The sequence below is a fragment of the Salmo trutta genome, chromosome 33, assembly GCF_901001165.1.
Source record: "Salmo trutta chromosome 33, fSalTru1.1, whole genome shotgun sequence".
Taxonomy (NCBI): domain Eukaryota; kingdom Metazoa; phylum Chordata; class Actinopteri; order Salmoniformes; family Salmonidae; genus Salmo; species Salmo trutta.
The window spans coordinates 17,557,207-17,577,634 of record NC_042989.1 but is presented as its reverse complement, the minus strand read 5'-3'; the positions used below and the strand labels follow the sequence as shown (position 1 = coordinate 17,577,634).

The window sequence follows — 20,428 nt, the reverse complement described above, 5'->3', positions numbered from 1 at the left end:
GGGGTAACAATGTAAGAAATAACACATCTGCGCCGGAAGCACAGATAGGACACATGGAAATTAATTTGCTAAGGCATTAATCATGGTGACACATTTCTTTGTTATTGTGGCAAGGCATCAGTGAGATTCTAACCTATGATCTTCTGTTATGCTGAAGTATTGAAATTCCCCCAGGAGAATGTTGTTTCTTAACGTTCTCTGAACTATTTGAGAACATTCACCATATCAAATCAGTTGGAGAACGTTCATAAACCATTGCCAAAACTGTAACTAAATGTAACCATGTTTTGAACTTTTAGGAAACGTTCTGTTAATGTGATGAAGTACCAAGAAAATGACGTTATTTTGTCAAGTTCCTTAAATGTGCAGAGAATGTTCCAAAGCCAAGCAACTGTCCTGCACCATTCCCAGAACGTTGTGGGAAGATAAAATAACCATAGGACAACTACGCTCTAAGAAACATATGGTTCTCAGAACATTATATGCTATCTGGGTAACCATTAATATGTAAAACGGTCTGGGTGTACATCACTAACTTCTCCCTCTCCTAGAACTTCCCCCTCACAGTATTCTAGTGAAGCACTTTGTTCCTCTTCGGCTGCAGCTGTTTCCCAATCACCAGTTGTAGATGTGATTCTCAGCAAGTCAGCATGACTGTTTGTCCCCAAGGTCATGACCACACCTTCACTATGACCTACATCTCACAGACAAAAGTCTAATGTATATTGTCTATGTTAATTCCCTACCTACCCAGCCATGCCTCTCACAGGAAGTGATGAAGTGGAAGGGAGTGGATGAGATAGAGACTGCAGTTGGCTTAGAGATAAACACTGAGATAAACCAGAGGACAGGAAGCAGGCAAGGTTTGTGATTAAGTAGAGGGTCACTCTGAGTAGGACAGTGATTAATTAGACTCGAGCCTAAAACACCTGGCTCCCTCACTGTTGTTTCTATGGAAAACTAACTCTCCGGACATCGTAGGGTAAGAGTTGAGTACCCCTGCCCTATAACATGTAATGAAATGTATACTCCTGGGTTCAATTCCCATGACATTAGTGTTTGGTTGAAAAGAGAGCTGCCCTCACTTGGCCTGTGTTGTTTGTTTTGCCGTAAGCCAGAGGCACCATGAGGAAGTGAGTCAGTATTACACAACGAGTTTACGGTCAGTCAGGACAAACCAGCTTAAACCAACCACACTCTCCTTCCAGTAGTGTGTGTGTGTGTGCGTGGCTTAACCTGGCACACAGTCTTTATCTCTTCCTCTCCCTCTCTCTCACACACTTAATTGTTTTGTCAGATCATTACCTCACCTTTACCTGCTCACTCAGCTATGCCAGTCAATCACCTTGGTAACATGACATCACTGCTGTGTCACCTGATCTCAGATAAATGCTAGGCTTGGTTAATCTGTTTTTCAGACTGCCAAGGCTCCAAAGGCCTCAATTGGGGCGGCAGCCATTAGAGACAGAGACACAAGAGAACTTAGTGTGACTGGGGATGATTTATTCTGTAGGAAATGACTTATTACTCTGCTCTGCTCCTACCTTATAGTTTCTCCTGATAATAAGTATTGTTAATAAGTAGTGCTAATTCAAAGACGCTAGACAAACTTCAAAGATACTAGAGCGACGAGCACAACGCCAAAACATTTTGTTAATGTCTATGTTTGAAGTCTTCCATTCATTTCCCATTTTGACAGGTCAATATTGACACTGCAGCACCCCCCCCCCAGCCCCATTAGGCTCTGTCATGAATGTGACAGACTTCTCTCTGCTGCCAGTACTGTAGCTCACTGTTCAGCTCTATTCTCCATGTCTCCTGGTCCTACAGGTGGTCACTGTCCTCATGTGGCCTATACTCACCACACTCTTTCACCGCACAGACTTATTTTTAGCAACAACTTTCAACGGGGTTGGCGTGGGACAGTTTAACAGTCACAAAATGTAATATAGCAGCATTTGCTGACTTGCTGATAATGGGGGAACATACTGGAAGTGAAATAGTTGCCCCAACAAAATGTAAAGTACAGATTTATGGGTTTAGCTGTGGCGTCTACAGGTCAGGAGATGTCTGTAATGAGGTATATGTGTGTGAATGTTTGTGCTGTTGTGTTTTCCAGGGATCTGAAGCTGGACAATGTGCTCCTTGATAAGGACGGACACTGTAAGCTGGCTGATTTCGGCATGTGCAAGGAGGGCATGTTTGAAGGTGTGGCCACAGGCACCTTCTGCGGGACTCCTGACTACATCGCCCCTGAGGTCAGTTTACCCCCTCCACTCATACACCCCTTCTTCTGCACTAAGATGCCATTCTTTACCCCAATGGTAATCTTGAAGCATCAGTTTCCCATAAATCTGTCTAAGGTCATTAGAGTTCACATTCTTTATAGGAGCCAGATGAAGTCCCAGCCCCACTACATCACCCCACCACTCTGAATATCACCACTGTGACCACTGGTCCTCTAGTCCAGCCTCTCTGGTGGTTAGCAGTTAGGTAACACACCTGTGTTGGACTGGCCACCTACCACCGTTTCAGTTCTGTTAGGAGAGCCCCATCTGCCTCTCACAGGCTCTGTTTGCCAACATTTTTAAAATCCCAACCACCAAATGTACCAAGAGAGGGGTCCTTTGTGAATATGAATGTGTGTATTGGAGTGTGCATGGGTTTGTACGGGAAGCATATAGTTCCATTTTTATGACTAAAGGGCACAAGTCTGGATTTATGAAGGGCTTCATTGCCATCCCCAACACTCAGTCCTCAGTGTATCCCAATGAAGAGCAGCTAAACCCAGTGACCGGTCTTGGCTTAGTGGTTTCTGATGTTACCTTCTGTAATACTCCAGTACAGAAACTCCAGGTGATGAAGTACAGTACAGGTTCTTTGCTGTGGTGTGTAATGTGGTTTGATGTGATGTGTTGTGGGTACCCAGATCCTTCAGGAGATGCTGTACGGGCCGTCTGTGGACTGGTGGTCTCTCGGCGTGCTGCTCTACGAGATGCTGTCTGGCCACGCCCCCTTTGAGGCGGAGAACGAGGACGACCTGTTTGAGTCCATCCTGAATGAGGAGATCAGCTATGCATCCTGGCTGAGTGCTGAGGCAGTCAATATCCTGAAAGCTGTAAGTCTATCCTCAATGCGGAGCTCATCAATCTTTCCTGAATGACCACAGTTAGTCATGTAAATAACAGTCAATGTTTTTCATGTTACAGAGGCCTTTATAGTGTTTATGTCAGAGAATGTACAGGTGACTGCCAAAATAAAGGAAACCATTGAGTAAATGAAGGACACAAAGTATATTGAAAGCACGTACTTCCATCCACACTGGCGTGATTTTCTGAGTTAATTTAATGAGCTACAGTTAAAGTTGGAAGTTTACATACACTTAGGTTGGAGTCATTAAAACTCATTTTTCAACCACTCTACAAATTTCTTGTGAACAAACTATAGTTTTGGCAAGTCGGTTAGCATATCTACTTTGTGCATGACACAAGTCATTTTTCCAACAATTGTTTACAGACAGACTATTTCACTTATAATTCACTGTATCACAATTCCAGTGGGTCAGAAGTTTACATACACAAAGTTGACTGTGCATTTAAACAGCTTGGAAAATTCCAGGGAATGATGTCATGGCTTTATAAACTTCTGATAGGCTAATTGACATCATCTGAGTAAATTGGAGGTGTACCTGTGGATGTGTTTCAAGGCCTTCCTTCAAACTCAGTGCCTCTGCTTGACATCATGGGAAAATCAAAAGAAATCAGCCAAGACTTCAGAAAAAAATGTAGACCTCCACAAGTCTGGTTCATCCTTGGGAGCAATTTCCAAACGCCTGAAGGTACCACGTTCATCTGTACAAACAATAGTATGCAAGTATAAATACCATGGGACCATGCAGCTGTCGCACCACTCAGGAAGGAGACGCGTTCTGTCTCCTAGAGATGAACGTACTTTGGTGCGAAAAGTGAAAATCAATCCCAGAACAACAGCAAAGGACCTTGTGAAGATGCTGGAGGAAGCAGGTACAAAAGTATCTATATCCACAGTAAAACGAGTCCTATATCGACATAACCTGAAAGGCCGCTCAGCAAGGGAGAAGCCACTGCTCCAAAACCGCCATAAAAAAGCCAGACTACGGTTTGCAATTGCAAAAATATCGTACTTTTTGGAGAAATGTCCTCTGGTCTGATGAATCAAAAATATAACTGTTTGACCATAATGTCCATCGTTATGTTTGGAGGAAAAAGGGGGAGGCTTGCAAGCCCGAAGAACACCATCCCAACCGTGAAGCACGGGGGTGGCAGCATCATGTTGTGGGGATGCTTTGCTGCAGGAGGGACTGGTGCACTTCACAAAATAGATGGCATCATGAGGTAGGAAAATTATGTGGATATATTGAAGCAACATCTCAAGACATCAGTCAGGAAGTTAAAGCTTGGTTGCAAATGGGTCTTCCAAATGGACAATGACCCCAAGTATACTTCCAAAGTTGTGGCAAAATGGCTTAATGACAACAAAGTCAAGGTATTGGAGTGGCCATCACAAAGCCCTGACCTCAATCCTATAGAAAATTTGTGGGCAGAACTGAAGAAGCGTTTGCGAGCAAGGAGGCCTACAAACCTGACTCAGTTATACCAGCTCTGTTAGGAAAAATGGGCCAAAATTCACCCAACTCATTGTGGGAAGCTTGTGGAAGGCTACCCGAAAAGTTTGACCCAAGTTAAACAGTTTAAAGGCAATGCTACCAAATACTAATTGAGTGTATGTAACTTCTGACCCACTGGGAATGTGATGAAAGAAATAAAATATAAAATAAATAATTCTCTACTATTATTCTGACATTTCACATTCTTAAAATAAAGTGGTGATCCTAACTGACCTAAGACAGGGAATTTTTAATAGAATTAAATGTCAGGAATTGTGAAAAACTGAGTTTAAATGTATTTGGCTAAGGTGTATGTAAACTTCCGACTTCAACTGTATGTAAATGTTATTTTTATTTATATAAAATATATATTATTTTTTTCGTTCATAAAGACATGGTCATCCCTACTGCTTATCAGGAGAACACATGGTCATCCCTACTGCTTATCAAGAGAACATATGGTCATCCTTACTGCTTATCAAGAGAACACATGGTCATCCCTACTGCTTATCAAGAGAACACATGGTCATCCTTGCTGCTTATCAAGAGAACACATGTTCATCCCTGCTGCTTATCAAGAGAACACATGGTCATCCTTACTGCTTATCAAGAGAACACATGGTCATCCCTGCTGCTTATCAAGAGAACACATGGTCACCCCTGCTGCTTATCAAGAGAACACATGGTCATCCCTGCTGCTTATCAAGAGAACACATGGTCATCCCCGCTGCTTATCAAGAGAACACATGGTCATCCTTACTGCTTATCAAGAGAACACATGGTCATCCCTGCTGCTTATCAAGAGAACAAATGGTCATCCCTGCTGCTTATCAAGAGAACATATGGTCATCCTTACTGCTTATCAAGAGAACATATGGTCATCCTTACTGCTTATCAAGAGAACACATGGTCATCCCTACTGCTTATCAAGAGAACACATGGTCATCCTTACTGCTTATCAAGAGAACACATGGTCATCCCTGCTGCTTATCAATAGAACACATGGTCATCCTTACTGCTTATCAAGAGAACACATGGTCATCCCTACTGCTTATCAAGAGAACACATGGTCATCCTTACTGCTTATCAAGATAACACATGGTCATCCCTGCTGCTTATCAAGAGAACACATGGTCATCCCTGCTTATCAAGAGAACACATGGTCATCCCTGCTGCTTTTGATCTGGCCAACTCACTAAACACATGCATCGTTTGTAAATTATGTCTGAATGTTGGAGTGTACCCCTGACTATCCGTACATTTTTAAAACAAGAAAATGGTGCCTTCTGCTTTGCTTAATATAAGGAATTTGAAATTATTTATACTTTGACTTTTGATACTTAAGTATATTTTAGCAATTACATTTACTTTTGATACTTAAGTATATTTAGAACCAAATACTTTTAGACTTTTACTCAAGTAGTGTTTTACTGGGTGACTTTCACTTTTACTTGAGTAACTATCTATTAAGGTATCTATACTTTTAAGGTATCTATACGTTAGAGCGATGACACAGGGCAGAGGTTTGGGGATAGTTTTTGGTCAGTGCAGCTCTGTAGCTATGTGTATAACAGATCACCTGGGTCTTAGTGTATGACAAGCCTCACACACAGTGCTCACTCAGCCAGCTGTTGTGTTGGCCCTGTCCTCTTACCTAACTATATTAAGGCACAGTCCGCTGCGCCGCTGCTGCTCTGGCTATAAATACCCCCCCGACTCAAACAGAGAGCACATTGTTTGGTGTTTGACAGTTGAGATGCTGAGGTGGACATTTTCCCACCTCATATTTGACTCTCAAATAAAAGCAGGGTAAATGTCTTGTTGCTTTGCATCAGAGGTCTTCTCGGATCCCAAAATTGAGATCCGAACCGAATTGGATCCGTTAAATTCCTTCCCGCCCCCGACAGGAGAAAAACAAATCTATATCCAATTCGGATCTGAGGTGGACCAGATCTGACCCAAAACATGTCCGAGCTGAGAGAGAATTGCATCCACCCGTCTGTAAAAAATGCAGCTTTATTGCCGCGCAAACCAGCAAAAAATTGGACATGTCTGGTAGTGAACTTTAATGTGCATTTTCAGTTGTATCTAAAATAATTGCAGTTTGGTATTTTCACAATGATATCCCTATAGTTAGATGGAGAACATTGAGGTTTTCAGAAATGTTTTCCTTATTTGTGTTGACCAAATATTTGAGTAGGATGATTTTTTATGTGATGATCATTGCGTGCTAGACAAAGCAGCGAATAGTTCACTTTTGCCTGTAACCTAATATTATGTAGGCCTATTCTTTTACTGAGCAACATTACAATCTAGCCTATTTAACTTTTTTGATCAACATTGATTTAGATGAAAGTTAGGCCCGTTTGACCAGCAAGCTTCAAATTCAAAATACATTGGAGTCTCCCATCTGGAGTCTCCCATCTGCATTCTCGTGTAATTTCCAAGAATTAGGATCTGTAGGTCTAGGTTAGTATTCCCGCAATGACAACGCTATTATTGGACTGGAGAGAAGAGTAGAGGATCAAAGGAAATGGGTCAGTCAGTTCATGATGAGCTAGAGAAATGCACTATGTAATTCTGTCCTCCTCAACTGACCACAAAGTTGAAATTGGGCAATCCTATTTGAGATGCCTTGTGAGTTCTGTGTGGTAAGACATATTTTAGTAGGCTATTTCTTTAACTCGGGTCTAACTCGTTATATTAGCCTAATATACTTTGTTCTAAATGAAATGTAGATATATCCTTTAGGTCTACAGAATTAGCCTATACAGCCTGAGATTGGTTTGGATGCGGGTTTGATAGAAAAGTCATCCACGCTATAGCTGTGTAGTCCTACTGTCTGGAGAGTTAATAAAAATATTAATAATTGAAGAGACAAGTTGCCCTGATTTCTTATACCTATCCATGCCATACACAATCATTAAATCGGCAGCCCTTCAATATTAGGCTACTATGTTTTCTGCAGATAAACCTATCAGTCTACCACACACACAACATGAGCAAATCAAATTGATGCACTTACTGTGAAATGCTTACTTACAAGCTTTTAACCAACAGTGCAGTTCAAGAAATAGAGTTAGTAAAATATTTACTAAATAAAGTAAAACTGTTATGTAAAGTACATAACAGTAACAACGCTATATACAGGGGGCCGGTACAGAGTAAATATGCGTGGGTACAGGTTAGTCAAGGTAATTTGTACGTGTAGGTAGGGGTAAAGTGACTATTCATTGATGATAAACAGCGAGTAGCAGCAGTGTAAAAACAAAGGAAGGGTGGGGTGGGTGATGTCAATGTAAATAGTCCGGGTGTCCATTTGATTAATTGTTCAGCAGTCTTATAGCTTTGGGGTAGAATCTGTTAAGGAGCCTTTTGGACCTAGACTTGGCGCTCCGGTACCGCTTGCCGTGCGGTAGCAGAGAGAACAGTCTATGACTCGGGTGACTGGAGTCTTTGACAATTCTTTGGGCCTTCCTCTGACACCGCCTGCTATAGAGGTCCTGGATGGCAGGAAGCTTGGCCCCAGTGGTGTATTGGACCGTATACACTACCCTCTAGCGCCTTATGGTCAGATACCGAGCACTTGCCATACCAGGCGGTAATGCAACCGGTCAGGATGCTCTCGATGGTGCAGCTGTAGAACTTTTGAGGATCTGGGGACCAATACCAAATCGTTTTAGTCTTCTGAGGGGGAAAAGTTGTTGTCGTGCTCACTTCATGACAGTATTGGTGTGTTTGGACCATGATAGTTTGTTGTTGATGTGGACACCAAGGAACTTGAAACTCTCGACCCACTCCACTTCAGCCCCGTCGATGTTGGGATATGTACGTACGGTCACTGTGGGGACGATGTCCTCAATGCACTTATTGTTGGTGACTGAGGTGGTATACTCCTCAATGTCATTGGATGAATCACGGAACATATTCCAGTCTGTGCTAGAAAAACAGTCCTGTAGCGTAGCATCCACGTCATCGGACCACTTCCGTATTGAGCGAGTCACTGGTACTTCCTGCTTTAGTTTTTGCTTGTAAGCAGGAATCAGGAGGATAGAGTTATGGTTAGATTTGCTAAATGGAGGGTGAGGGAGAGCTTTGTATGCATCTCTGAGTGTGGAGTAAAGGTGGTCTAGATTCTTTTTTCCTCTGGTTGCACATGTGACATGCTGGTCGAAATGAGGTAAAACTGATTTAAGTTTGCCTGCATTCAAGTCCCCGGCCACTAGGAGCACCGCTTCTGGATGAGCGGTTTCTTGTTTGCTTATGGCCTTATACAGCTCGTTGAGTGCGGTCTTAGTGCCAGCATCGGTTTGTGGTGGTATGTAGATGGCTACGAATAATATAGATGAGAACTCTCTTGGTAGATAGTGTGGTCTACAGCTTATCATGAGGTACTCTACCTCAGGCGAGCAATACCTCAAGACTTCTTTAACGTTGGACATCACGCACCAGCAGTTATTGACAAATAGATACACACCCCCGTCCCTCCTGTTACCAGACATTGCTACTCTGCCCTGGCGATACACAGAAAAACCAGCCAGCTCTATATTATCCGTGTCGTAGTTCAGCCACGACTCGGTGAAACATAAGATATTACAGTTTTTTTAATGTCTCGTTGGTAGGATAGTCTTGACCGTAGATCATCGAGTTTGTTTTCCAGTGATTGCACGTTGGTTAATAGAACTGATGGTAATGGCGATTTACTCACTCGCCTACGAATCTTAACAAGGCACCCCGACCTTCTCCCTCGGTATCTCCACCTTTTCGTCATGTGAATGACAGGGATGTGGACCTGTTCTCCGGAAAGCAGTGTATCCTTTGTTGGACTCGTTAAAAAAAATCTTTGTCCAGATTGCGATGAGTAATCGCTGTTCAGATGTCCAGAAGCTCTTTTTGGTCATAAGAGACGGTAGCAGCAACTTTATGTACATAATAAGTTACAAACAATGCAAAAAAACTAACAAAATAGCACAGTTGGTTAGGAGCCCGTAAAACGGCAGCCATCTTGTCCGGTGCCATTAACTTGGTCAAAAATGTTCTTTATTAAAGACGATCAGAAAGAATGTATTGGTAACTTTGCATTATAGAATAACTTTTGCCTCCTTGTACTCTTTCATTCAGTTTCTTCTTCGCATCAGTAAAGAATGGCTCAATGTTTCATTAACTCACTGTATATAGACGGGCTATCACTCTTTCCCGCTGCGTCATCCTCCTCCTCTCCCACAACAAGTAGCCTATTTTACCCCACGTCACTGACATACAGTGGCTCGTTTTCATAAATTGAATATGCCGTTTTGTCGCAAAATGATATTGACACATTTGGTTTGATGAAAGAGGTAGTCCTTTGAGAGAATAAAATGTAAATGTGTGAAATTTGTGTTAATGTTGTTTAGGAAGTTAGGAACTAAACTCTTCAAATATCATACCGACCTCAGATCCCGGGTCAGTATTTCACATATTTTCACAGAGATCCGAGGGTTGTGACCACTGAGCGGGATCCGGCCCGGGATCTGAGGGTTAACTACAAAATGTCGGGCCGGATCCGGGTCAGATATCGGGTTCGGGTAGATCCGTGAAGACCTACTTTGCATGTCTCTCTATTTGATATAGTTGGCTTTTTCCCTGCATGGTGTCTCTCTGCAGAGTTTAGTTCTTAGGCCTGGCAGAGTGGATGGATCGCACAGCGCCGGTAGAGCTAGTGGAAAATATGATAGACTCATATAGGATTGCCCAATTTCAACTTTGTGGTCAGTTGAGGAGGACAGAATTACATAGTGCATTTCTCTGGCTCATCATGAACTGACTGACCCATTTCCTTTGATCCTCTACTCTTCTCTCCAATGCTCTCCTAGCCTCTGCTTGTCTCCTCCTTTCTCTACATCTTCTCTCCTCTCTTCTCTTCTCCTCTTTCACTGTGAGCTGCTTTGTTCAGGTGTAAAAAAACAAGAGTGATTAAGAGTGTTACTTAGATTAGAATATTGCTTTAATTCTGGTCTAGTCTTTGTTCGTTAACAGTGTTTGGGTCTGGTGTGACAAGACCTATTAATGTTAGGGTGGAATGGGGGTGAATCTGGTCTCATTCATCCTGGGGGAGAGAGAGGGCTGCTCATTAGTTTTGGCTGAGTGGGAATGCCACTGCTAGCCCCAAGAAGTGTGTTCAGGCTCCTCCGCCAACACAAGGCTGGCCAATATACATTCATTTGTTAGTCTGGAGTCGCTCCTTTGGGAAATGTGTTTTTAATGTTGGTTTGTTGTGTTTTCTTTTACTCTTAATTCCCCTCGGCTGCTCTCACACTCCAACTTCAGATGTTGGACAGAAGAATGTGATAGGTCCACATCTTAAGTCCAGGAAATGGTTGCTTGGTTTTGTTGGCTCACATTTAAGATTAATAGAATTTGCTAAACACGTTTGTGTCTTGCCAGATGCCAAGATGAGCTGGAAAAGAAGGTGCTACTGGGCCTCTGTGTGTGTGTGTGTGTGTGTGTGTGTGTGTGTGTGTGTGTGTGTGTGTGTGTGTGTGTGTGTGTGTGTGTGTGTGTGTCAGCGAGGTGGATGGGATGTTATTCAAGTTCGAACCAGAGCTGATGCAATTCTCAAAAGTCTAATTATAAGCCACACTCAAATGATATATTCCTCCCTTTCATTGACACACATTTCTATAATTTTATTGTACTTTTGTTCACTTCTTATATGCAGTTATATTTGTGTGCCACAGTTCCTGACTAAGAACCCTGCCCGGCGTCTAGGCTGCGTGGCGGCGGAGGGTGGAGAGAACGCTGTGACTAGCCACGTCTTCTTCACTGGAATCAACTGGGACAAGCTGAACTGCAGGGAGCAGGAGCCGCCCTTCAAACCCCGTATCGTAAGACACACACACCTGATACACACACCCCGCATCGTAAGACACACACACCTGATACACACACCCTGCATCGTAAGACACACACACCTGATACACACACCCCGCATCGTAAGACACACACCTGATACACACACCCTGCATCGTAAGACACACACACCTGATACACACACCCCGCATCGTAAGACACACACACCTGATACACACACCCCGCATCGTAAGACACACACACCTGATACACACACCCCGCATCGTAAGACACACACACACCTGATACACACACCCCGCATCGTAAGACACACACATCTGATACACACACCCTGCATCGTAAGACACACACACCTGATACACACACCCCGCATTGTAAGACACACACACACCTGATACACACACCCTGCATCGTAACACACACACCCCGCATCGTAAGACACACACACACCTGATACACACACCCCGCATCGTAAGACACACACACACACACCTGATACACAAAACCCGCATCGTAAGACACACACACACACGTGATACACAAAACCCGCATCGTAAGACACACACACCTGATACACACACCCCGCATCGTAAGACACACACACCTGATACACACACCCCGCATCGTAAGACACACACACCTGATACACACACCCCGCATCGTAACACACACACACCTGATACACACACCCCGCATCGTAACACACACACACCTGATACACACACCCTGCATCGTAAGACACACACACCTGATACACACACCCCGCATCGTAACACACACACACACCTGATACACACACCCTGCATCGTAAGACACACACACACCTGATACACACACCCTGCATCGTAAGACACACACACACCTGATACACACACCCCGCATCGTAAGACACACACACACACACCTGATACACAAAACCCGCATCGTAAGACACACACACACACACCTGATACACAAAACCCGCATCGTAAGACACACACACCTGATACACACACCCCGCATCGTAAGACACACACACCTGATACACACACCCCGCATCGTAAGACACACACACACCTGATACACACACCCCGCATCGTAAGACACACACACACCTGATACACACACCCCGCATCGTAACACACACACCTGATACACACACCCCGCATTGTAAGACACACACACACCTGATACACACACCCCGCATCGTAAGACACACACACACCTGATACACACACCCCGCATCGTAACACACACACCTGATACACACACCCTGCATCGTAAGACACACACACCTGATACACACACCCCGCATCGTAAGACACACACACACCTGATACACACACCCCGCATCGTAAGACACACACACCTGATACACACACCCCGCATCGTAAGACACACACACCTGATACACACACCCCGCATCGTAAGACACACACACCTGATACACACACCCCGCATTGTAAGACACACACACCTGATACACACACCCCGCATCGTAAGACACACACACCTGATACACACACCCCGCATCGTAAGACACACACACACACACCTGATACACAAAACCCGTATCGTAAGACACACACACACACCTGATACACAAAACCCGCATCGTAAGACACACACACACACCTGATACACAAAACCCGCATCCTAAGACACACACACACACCTGATACACAAAACCCGCATCGTAAGACACACACACACCTGATACACACACCCCGCATCATAAGACACACACACCTGATACACACACCCCGCATCGTAAGACACACACACACCTGATACACACACCCCGCATCGTAACACACACACACACACCTGATACACAAAACCCGCATCGTAAGACACACACACCTGATACACACACCCCGCATCGTAAGACACACACACACCTGATACACACACCCCGCATCGTAAGACACACACACCTGATACACACACCCCGCATCGTAAGACACACACACCTGATACACACACCCCGCATCGTAAGACACACACACACCTGATACACACACCCCGCATCGTAAGACACACACACCTGATACACACACCCCGCATCGGAAGACACACACACACACCTGATACACAAAACCCGCATCGTAAGACACACACACCTGATACACACACCCCGCATCGTAAGACACACACACACCTGATACACACACCCCGCATCGTAAGACACACACACCTGATACACACACCCCGCATCGTAAGACACACACACCTGATACACACACCCTGCATCGTAAGACACACACACCTGATACACACACCCCGCATCGTAAGACACACACACACCTGATACACACACCCCGCATCGTAAGACACACACACCTGATACACACACCCCGCATCGTAACACACACACCCCGCATCGTAACACACACACACACCTGATACACAAAACCCGCATCGTAAGACACACACACACCTGATACACACACCCCGCATCGTAAGACACACACACACCTGATACACACACCCCGCATCGTAAGACACACACACACCTGATACATACACCCCGTATCGTAAGACACACACACACACACCTGATACACACACCCCGCATCGTAAGTCACACACTCACCTGATACACACACCCCGCATCGTAAGACACACACACCTGATACACACACCCCGCATCGTAAGACACACACACACCTGATACACACACCCCGCATCGTAAGACACACACACCTGATACACACACCCCGCATCGTAAGACACACACACCTGATGCACACACCCCGCATCGTAAGACACACACACACCTGATACACAAACCCCGCATCGTAAGTCACACACACCTGATACACAAACTCCGCATCGTAAGTCACACACACACCTGATGCACCTGACAAATTACACACACAGCTGATACACATGTTTGATGTCAATGCAAACTGTTTACAGTAGACACTACGGTTGAATTGTAATACCTCCTTCGGTCTTATTGTACCATTTACAATGCACACCCAGTTTCCTCTCTTCTCCATTGTATTATGGTAGGTAGTGGCCTGGGTTATGAAGGTGGTATCTGTTGGCAGTTGCCCCAAATTCTTTATAGAACCTCTCACTCATCTTTTGTGTTATTGTAACGTTACCTCCTATGCTGTCTAACCAACACTCCAGAAAACTGCAGAGGACGTGAACAACTTTGACCCTGACTTCACCCAGGAGGAGCCCACCCTGACGCCCATTGAGGACCTCCTTCCCTCTGTCAACCAGGACGAGTTCCACAACTTCTCCTTCACCTCTCCTGAGCTGCTGGACGAGTAGGAGGCCCTGTGTGACCCCCCAGCACCTCCAGACTTCTGCTGTACCAACTGAGCCATACAGGATCACAAAGTGTCTAGCTCTGGCTAGTTCACTGGCACAGTTGACTGGTTGGCACTGCCTTAGCCTGTATCTCTAATTTTGAAAGGCAGTTTAGACTCAGCCCTCGTCACTGTGGTATATGACTGTCTGGTTCTCTGTGGAGAGAGAGCAGATTTTAGTCAGATGTTGTTTTTCCATGATCCTTCCCTTCATCTTTGGAAAACATGGGACAGTCCTGACTTGTAACCTTGTGTATTAATGCATAATAATGCTCTTACAGTATCTGACTGCAATGCAAAGCAATTTTAATGGCAATTTGTCCCCTGATATGGAAAGATGAATTTGCCTACAGGTACTTCAAGATGAATACAAGAACTTTTTGAACTAATGGGAATTGTGTGTGTCTTTATTCATTTGGCATACCTTTTGTTCAACGCTGGGATCATTATTCAACATAACTGCCTGTGACTCTTGCACAAACGATGGCAGGGAAAAGGGTAACGTAACCAGCACTGCAAAGGTTTCCCAGAACAACTGAGCTGCTCGTTGATACTGGAAGGACTGCAGAGGGGGCTGTGTGAAATAGTTTCTCAGTGACGTAAGTCCTTTACGGAGAACACACACTCAAACACACACACACTCATTCACTCACTCAATCATTTGAGCAGATAAATGTCAGACACTTTCCCCTTCACTCAAATACAGGGATGTGGTATGTTGAGAGAGAAGAGGAAGGGAGAGAGGGAGACATTGTGTCTTACACCTTGTTTTGTCTCTGCTTTTTAAGAATACATCTCACCCTGTGCCCTGTCAAAATGGTACATTGCTAAAGCTTTGTTCCCTGCATTTAAGATGGGTTTATGAAAGCATGTTTCTAATGAGAACTAATGAGAATGTTTTTATACATAATTTTCTGAAGGAATCTTTTGTCATTGGTCAACAGTGCGAGATGATGCAACATTTCATCTGAATTGAATGAACTGGTGATTTAGAGCTGTTGTGAAATTTCAGAAGGTTTTTCTCTGTTGCATCTGCCTGCACATGTCAGCACCTGGTGAAGAGTTGGGCAAATTGAGAAGGTATAGCAGATGTCAGACAATCAAGAAAACCAATTACGAGCATGTTAATGGTCAAAACAAAAGCATATTTTAGGTTTATATGGATTAAGGTATGCTTTAACTGCCAATACCTCAATTCTCTCTTTCAATGTTATCCAGTTCTTTGTGATCACAGTCCTTCAACAGTTAAATGAATACCATTTATTCATTTCCCACCCAGACCCACCCTTTCTCACACACTCACGGAATTTATCTGCAATGAGACATTCCTTGTTTGTGGGCAGACAAGCTGGTAGACAGACTGCAAGCAGCCAGCACAGTGAAAGCTGTTTTCAAGGCTGTAAAACCATGAAGGTGATGGAAAATTCTCTCCAATGTCCGTGACTTACAGTGCCTTCAGAAAGTATTCATACCCCTTGACTTATTCCACATGTTTTTTGTGTTCTAGCCTGAATTGAAAAATGTGTAAATGTATGTTTTTTCTCACCCATCTACACACGATGCTCCATAATGACAAAGTTGTAGCAATTTTTTTTAAATGAAATACAGAAATATCTCATTTACATAGTATTGACTTATGGGTGTGAATACTTATGTAGAATCACCTTTGGCAGTGATTACAGCTGTGAGTGTTTCTGGGTAAGTCTCCAAGAGCTTTGCACACCTGGATTGTGCAATATTTGCCAATTTTTATTATTTTCTCATTTCTTCAAGCTCTGAAAAATTTGTTGTTGATTATTGCTAGACAAATATTTTATAGTCTTGCCATAGATTTTCAATTAAATTTAAGTCAAAACTGTAACTCGGCCACCGAGGAAGATTCACTTTCTTCTTGGTAAGCAACTCCAGTGTAGATTTGACCTTGTGTTTTAGGTTATTATCCTGCTGAAAGGTGAATTCATCATCCAGTGTATGGGGGAAAGGAGGCTAAACCAGGTTTTTTGTCTAGGATTTTGCCTTTGCTTAGCTCCTTCCCATTTTATTTTTTATCCCAAAAAACTCCCCAGTCCTCAAGCATACCCATAACATGATGCAGCCACCACTATGCTTGAAAATATGGAGAGAGGTACTCGGTAATGTGTTTTATTGGATTTGCCAAAAATAATATAAGTACAAAAAGTGAATTGCCGCATTTGTATGCAGTATAACTTTAGTGTGTTGTTGCGAACAGGATGCATGTTTTGGAATATTTTTATTCTGTACAGGCTTCCTTCTTTTCACTCTGTAAATTAGGTTTGTATTGTGGAGTAACTACAACATTGCTGATCCATCCTCAGTTTTCTCCTATCACAGCCATTAAACTCTGTAACTGTTTTAAAGTCACCATTGGCCTCATGGTGAAATTCCAGAGCGGTTTCCTTCCTCTTCGGCCACTGAGTTAGGAATGACGCCTGTATCTTTGTAGTGACTGGGTGTATTGATACACCATCCAAAGTGTAATTAATAACTACACTATGCTGAAAGGGATATTCAATATCTGCTTTTTTATGTTTACCCATCTACCAATAAGTACCCTTCTTTGACAGGCATTTTGTGTTTGAAATTCACTGCTCAACTGAGGGACCTTTTAATCAATTATCTGTGTGTGGGTACAGAGATGAGGTTGGCATTCAAAATTCATGTTAAACACTATTATTGCATACAGAGTGAGTCCATGCAACTTATTATGTGACTTGTTAAGCAAACTTCTACTCATGAACTTTTTTAGGCTACCATAACAGAGGGGTTGAATACTTATTGACTCAAGAAAGTTCTGCTTTTCATGTATAGTTAAATAGCAAAAAATATTGAAAAACATAATTCTACTTTGACATTATTTTAAATTCAGGCTGTAACACAACAAAATGTGGAACAAGTAAAAGGGTGTGAATACCACCTGCCTAGAGCTAACACTATACATGACCTATTCAAATATATCGGCGACTTTATCCGATTATACTGTCTATGTTGCTTCATGGATCTCCTGAGAGAGGGAGAACGAAAATTCAACCCTAACCATAACAGACATCCATCTGTTTGAGTCATCATGCACTGAATATCTTACATTCTTACTGTCGTCACAGACGATAAATGCATAAACAGGAAACCACAGAGTGTCACGAATGTCGCATCTGATAGCTACAGGAAGGTGAGGTTACTGTTCGTTGAAAGAGATGCCGATGTTGGCCAAGCATTGTGCTAATAAGAAGCTAGTCCAGGAGATGGAAGATGGGTTTGAAAACAACACTTCTCTGGCCTTGAAGGAAATTACATTAGTCCGTAGAAACAATGTGCTGCCCTGTGTTGAACCTGCTCAGATCTGGATGTTCTTGACCCTGAGATGTGCACTGATATGTTCAGATAGAATGGGAACTTCCTGCCATTTTAGCACTGAGAAAGTCTTTAGACTCCTTACTAGAGTCACTGATCTTTTCTGTGGGTGTTGCTCTGGAAGAAATGATTACAGTAAGTATAAAAAAAATGGCATTGTCTGAAAACAATGCCAGAAAATGTCCCTCTCCTAAACAGAGCACAACCCACTTGGCAAAAACTGTTAGAATCAAGGTTCTTTCCACATAAAAGTATATGTGATATTGTTGAATCAACGTGGAAAACTGATTGGATTTGCAAAAAGACATTAACTTAAGGGAATGTTGTATTTTTCCCCAAAAGAACTTTTAACCTAATTCCAATGACGTGACCATTTTTGTTGAGTTCAGGTTTAATTTATGATAATTGACAACTAACCAAATGTAAATCAAAACTAGATGTTGAAATCACATCTGTGCCCAGTGAGAAGTAATGGGCAAAATGGTACCATGAACATTTTGTACATTGTTGTTCCACTGGCCTGTGCTACAAAGACACATAGGCCTTAGTTGGAAAAGAATGCCTTGCACGGCTCTAAATGTAAAGTTGGAGAAAGATTTGAATGAATGAAACTTTCTATTCCATAATATTTCAGTAAAACCCTGCCAGCACTAAACTCACATAATCCCACCTCTATCTTCTTTATTCTATGATTTACTGGAGCATGAATTTAACTCAAGGTTTAAGTTCAAATACATTGACCTCTGGAGTCACCAGTGCAGCCTACTCATCTGCTTTAATCAGTCCTTGCCAAAGATTAAACCCCTGTGCAATGTGAGTACTGGTGTGGGCATTGAGCTAAACCACTTGCCTCTTTGCCTCTATTTGTTTACCTCCCTATGCCTCTGTCTGGCAGCTTTTCCTGAGGCCTGTTATGGGTGGATAGACATACTGTCCAAACTGCCATCATACACCAGCTCTGGTTTCTGCTGGCAGTGACTCTGCAGTGGCTGATTGGATCTCAGTTTACCTCCTCTGTCCTGGCTGATTGATGACCTGGAGGGGACTATTCAAACTGTCTAAAAGCATTATGTCACAGGCCTCGATTTGGCATCTACCCCACACAGAAAATGACTTGGTTGAAACAGGACTATGTTTATGTTTGGAGCCACTGACAGTATTTGAGCGTCAGTATTGCTGAATGTCTCTTGCTAGCAGACTTGCCTGTCATTCTGGTCTTGTGTGACCTTTTCCACATTTTCTTAAGTTACAGCCTTATTCTAAAATGTATTCAATTGTCCCCCACCTTATCAATCTACACACAATATCCCATAATGACAAAGCAAAAATAGGTTTAGACAATTTTGCAAATATATTAAAAAGTTAAACTGAAATATCACATTTACATAAGTATTCAGACCCTTTACTCAGTACTTTGTTGAAGCACCTTTGGCAGCAATTACAGCCTTGAGTCTTCTAGGTTATGACGCTACAAGCTTGGGGAGTTTCTCCCATTCTTCTCTGCAGATCCTCTCAAGCTCTGTCAGGTTGAATGGGGAGCATACCTGCACAGCTATTTTCAGGTCTCTCCAGAGATGTTCAATTGGGTTCAAGTCTGGGCTCTGGCTGGGCCACTCAAGGACATTCAGAGACTTGTCCCAAAGCTGTTCCTGCGTTGTCTTGGCTGTGTGCTTAGGGTCATTGTTCTGTTGGAAGGTGAACCTTCACCCCAGTCTGAGGTCCTGAGTGCACTGGAGCAGGTTTTCATCAAGGATCTCTCTGTACTTTGCTCCGTTCATCTTTTCCTTGATCCTGACTAGTCTCCCAGTCCCTGCCGTTGGCCATCATGCAGGATGTTTTTCAAAGAGTTCAATCTTGGTTTCATCAGACCACATCATTTTGTTTCTCATGGTCTGAGTCCTTTAGGTGCCTTTTGGCAAACTCCAAGCGGGCTGTCATGTGCATTTTACTGAGTGGCTTCCGTCTGGCCACTCTACCATAAAGGCCTGATTGATGGAGTGCTGCAGAGATGGTTGTCCTTCTGGAAGGTTCTCCCATTTCCACAGAGGAACTCTGGAGCTCTGTCAGAGTGACCATAGGGTTCTTGGTCACCTCCCTGACCAAGGCACTTCTCCCCCGATTGCCTTTCCAAATCATTTCCAATCAATTGAATTTACCACAGGTGGACTTCAATCAAGTTGTAGAAACATCTCAAGGATGATCAATGGAAACAGGATGCACCTGAGCTCAATTTCGAGTCTCATAGCAAAGGGTATGAATA

The 20,428-nt window shown here is 43.3% G+C and overlaps 1 protein-coding gene across 2 annotated transcripts in view; it reads left to right on the top strand.

The window, feature by feature from the left end:
- LOC115172526 (protein kinase C eta type) overlaps positions 1–15,188 on the top strand; it is a 40,446-nt gene extending 25,258 nt beyond the window's left edge. For both annotated transcript variants that reach the window (XM_029730061.1, XM_029730062.1), the window contains exons 11-14: positions 2,120–2,258; positions 2,930–3,118; positions 11,362–11,508; positions 14,615–15,188. In XM_029730061.1, coding sequence (XP_029585921.1) covers positions 2,120–2,258; positions 2,930–3,118; positions 11,362–11,508; positions 14,615–14,761 — 622 coding nt within the window. In that variant the 3' untranslated portion in view covers positions 14,762–15,188. The remainder of the gene's footprint in view (positions 1–2,119; positions 2,259–2,929; positions 3,119–11,361; positions 11,509–14,614) is intronic.
- The last annotated feature ends 5,240 nt before the right edge of the window (positions 15,189–20,428 follow it).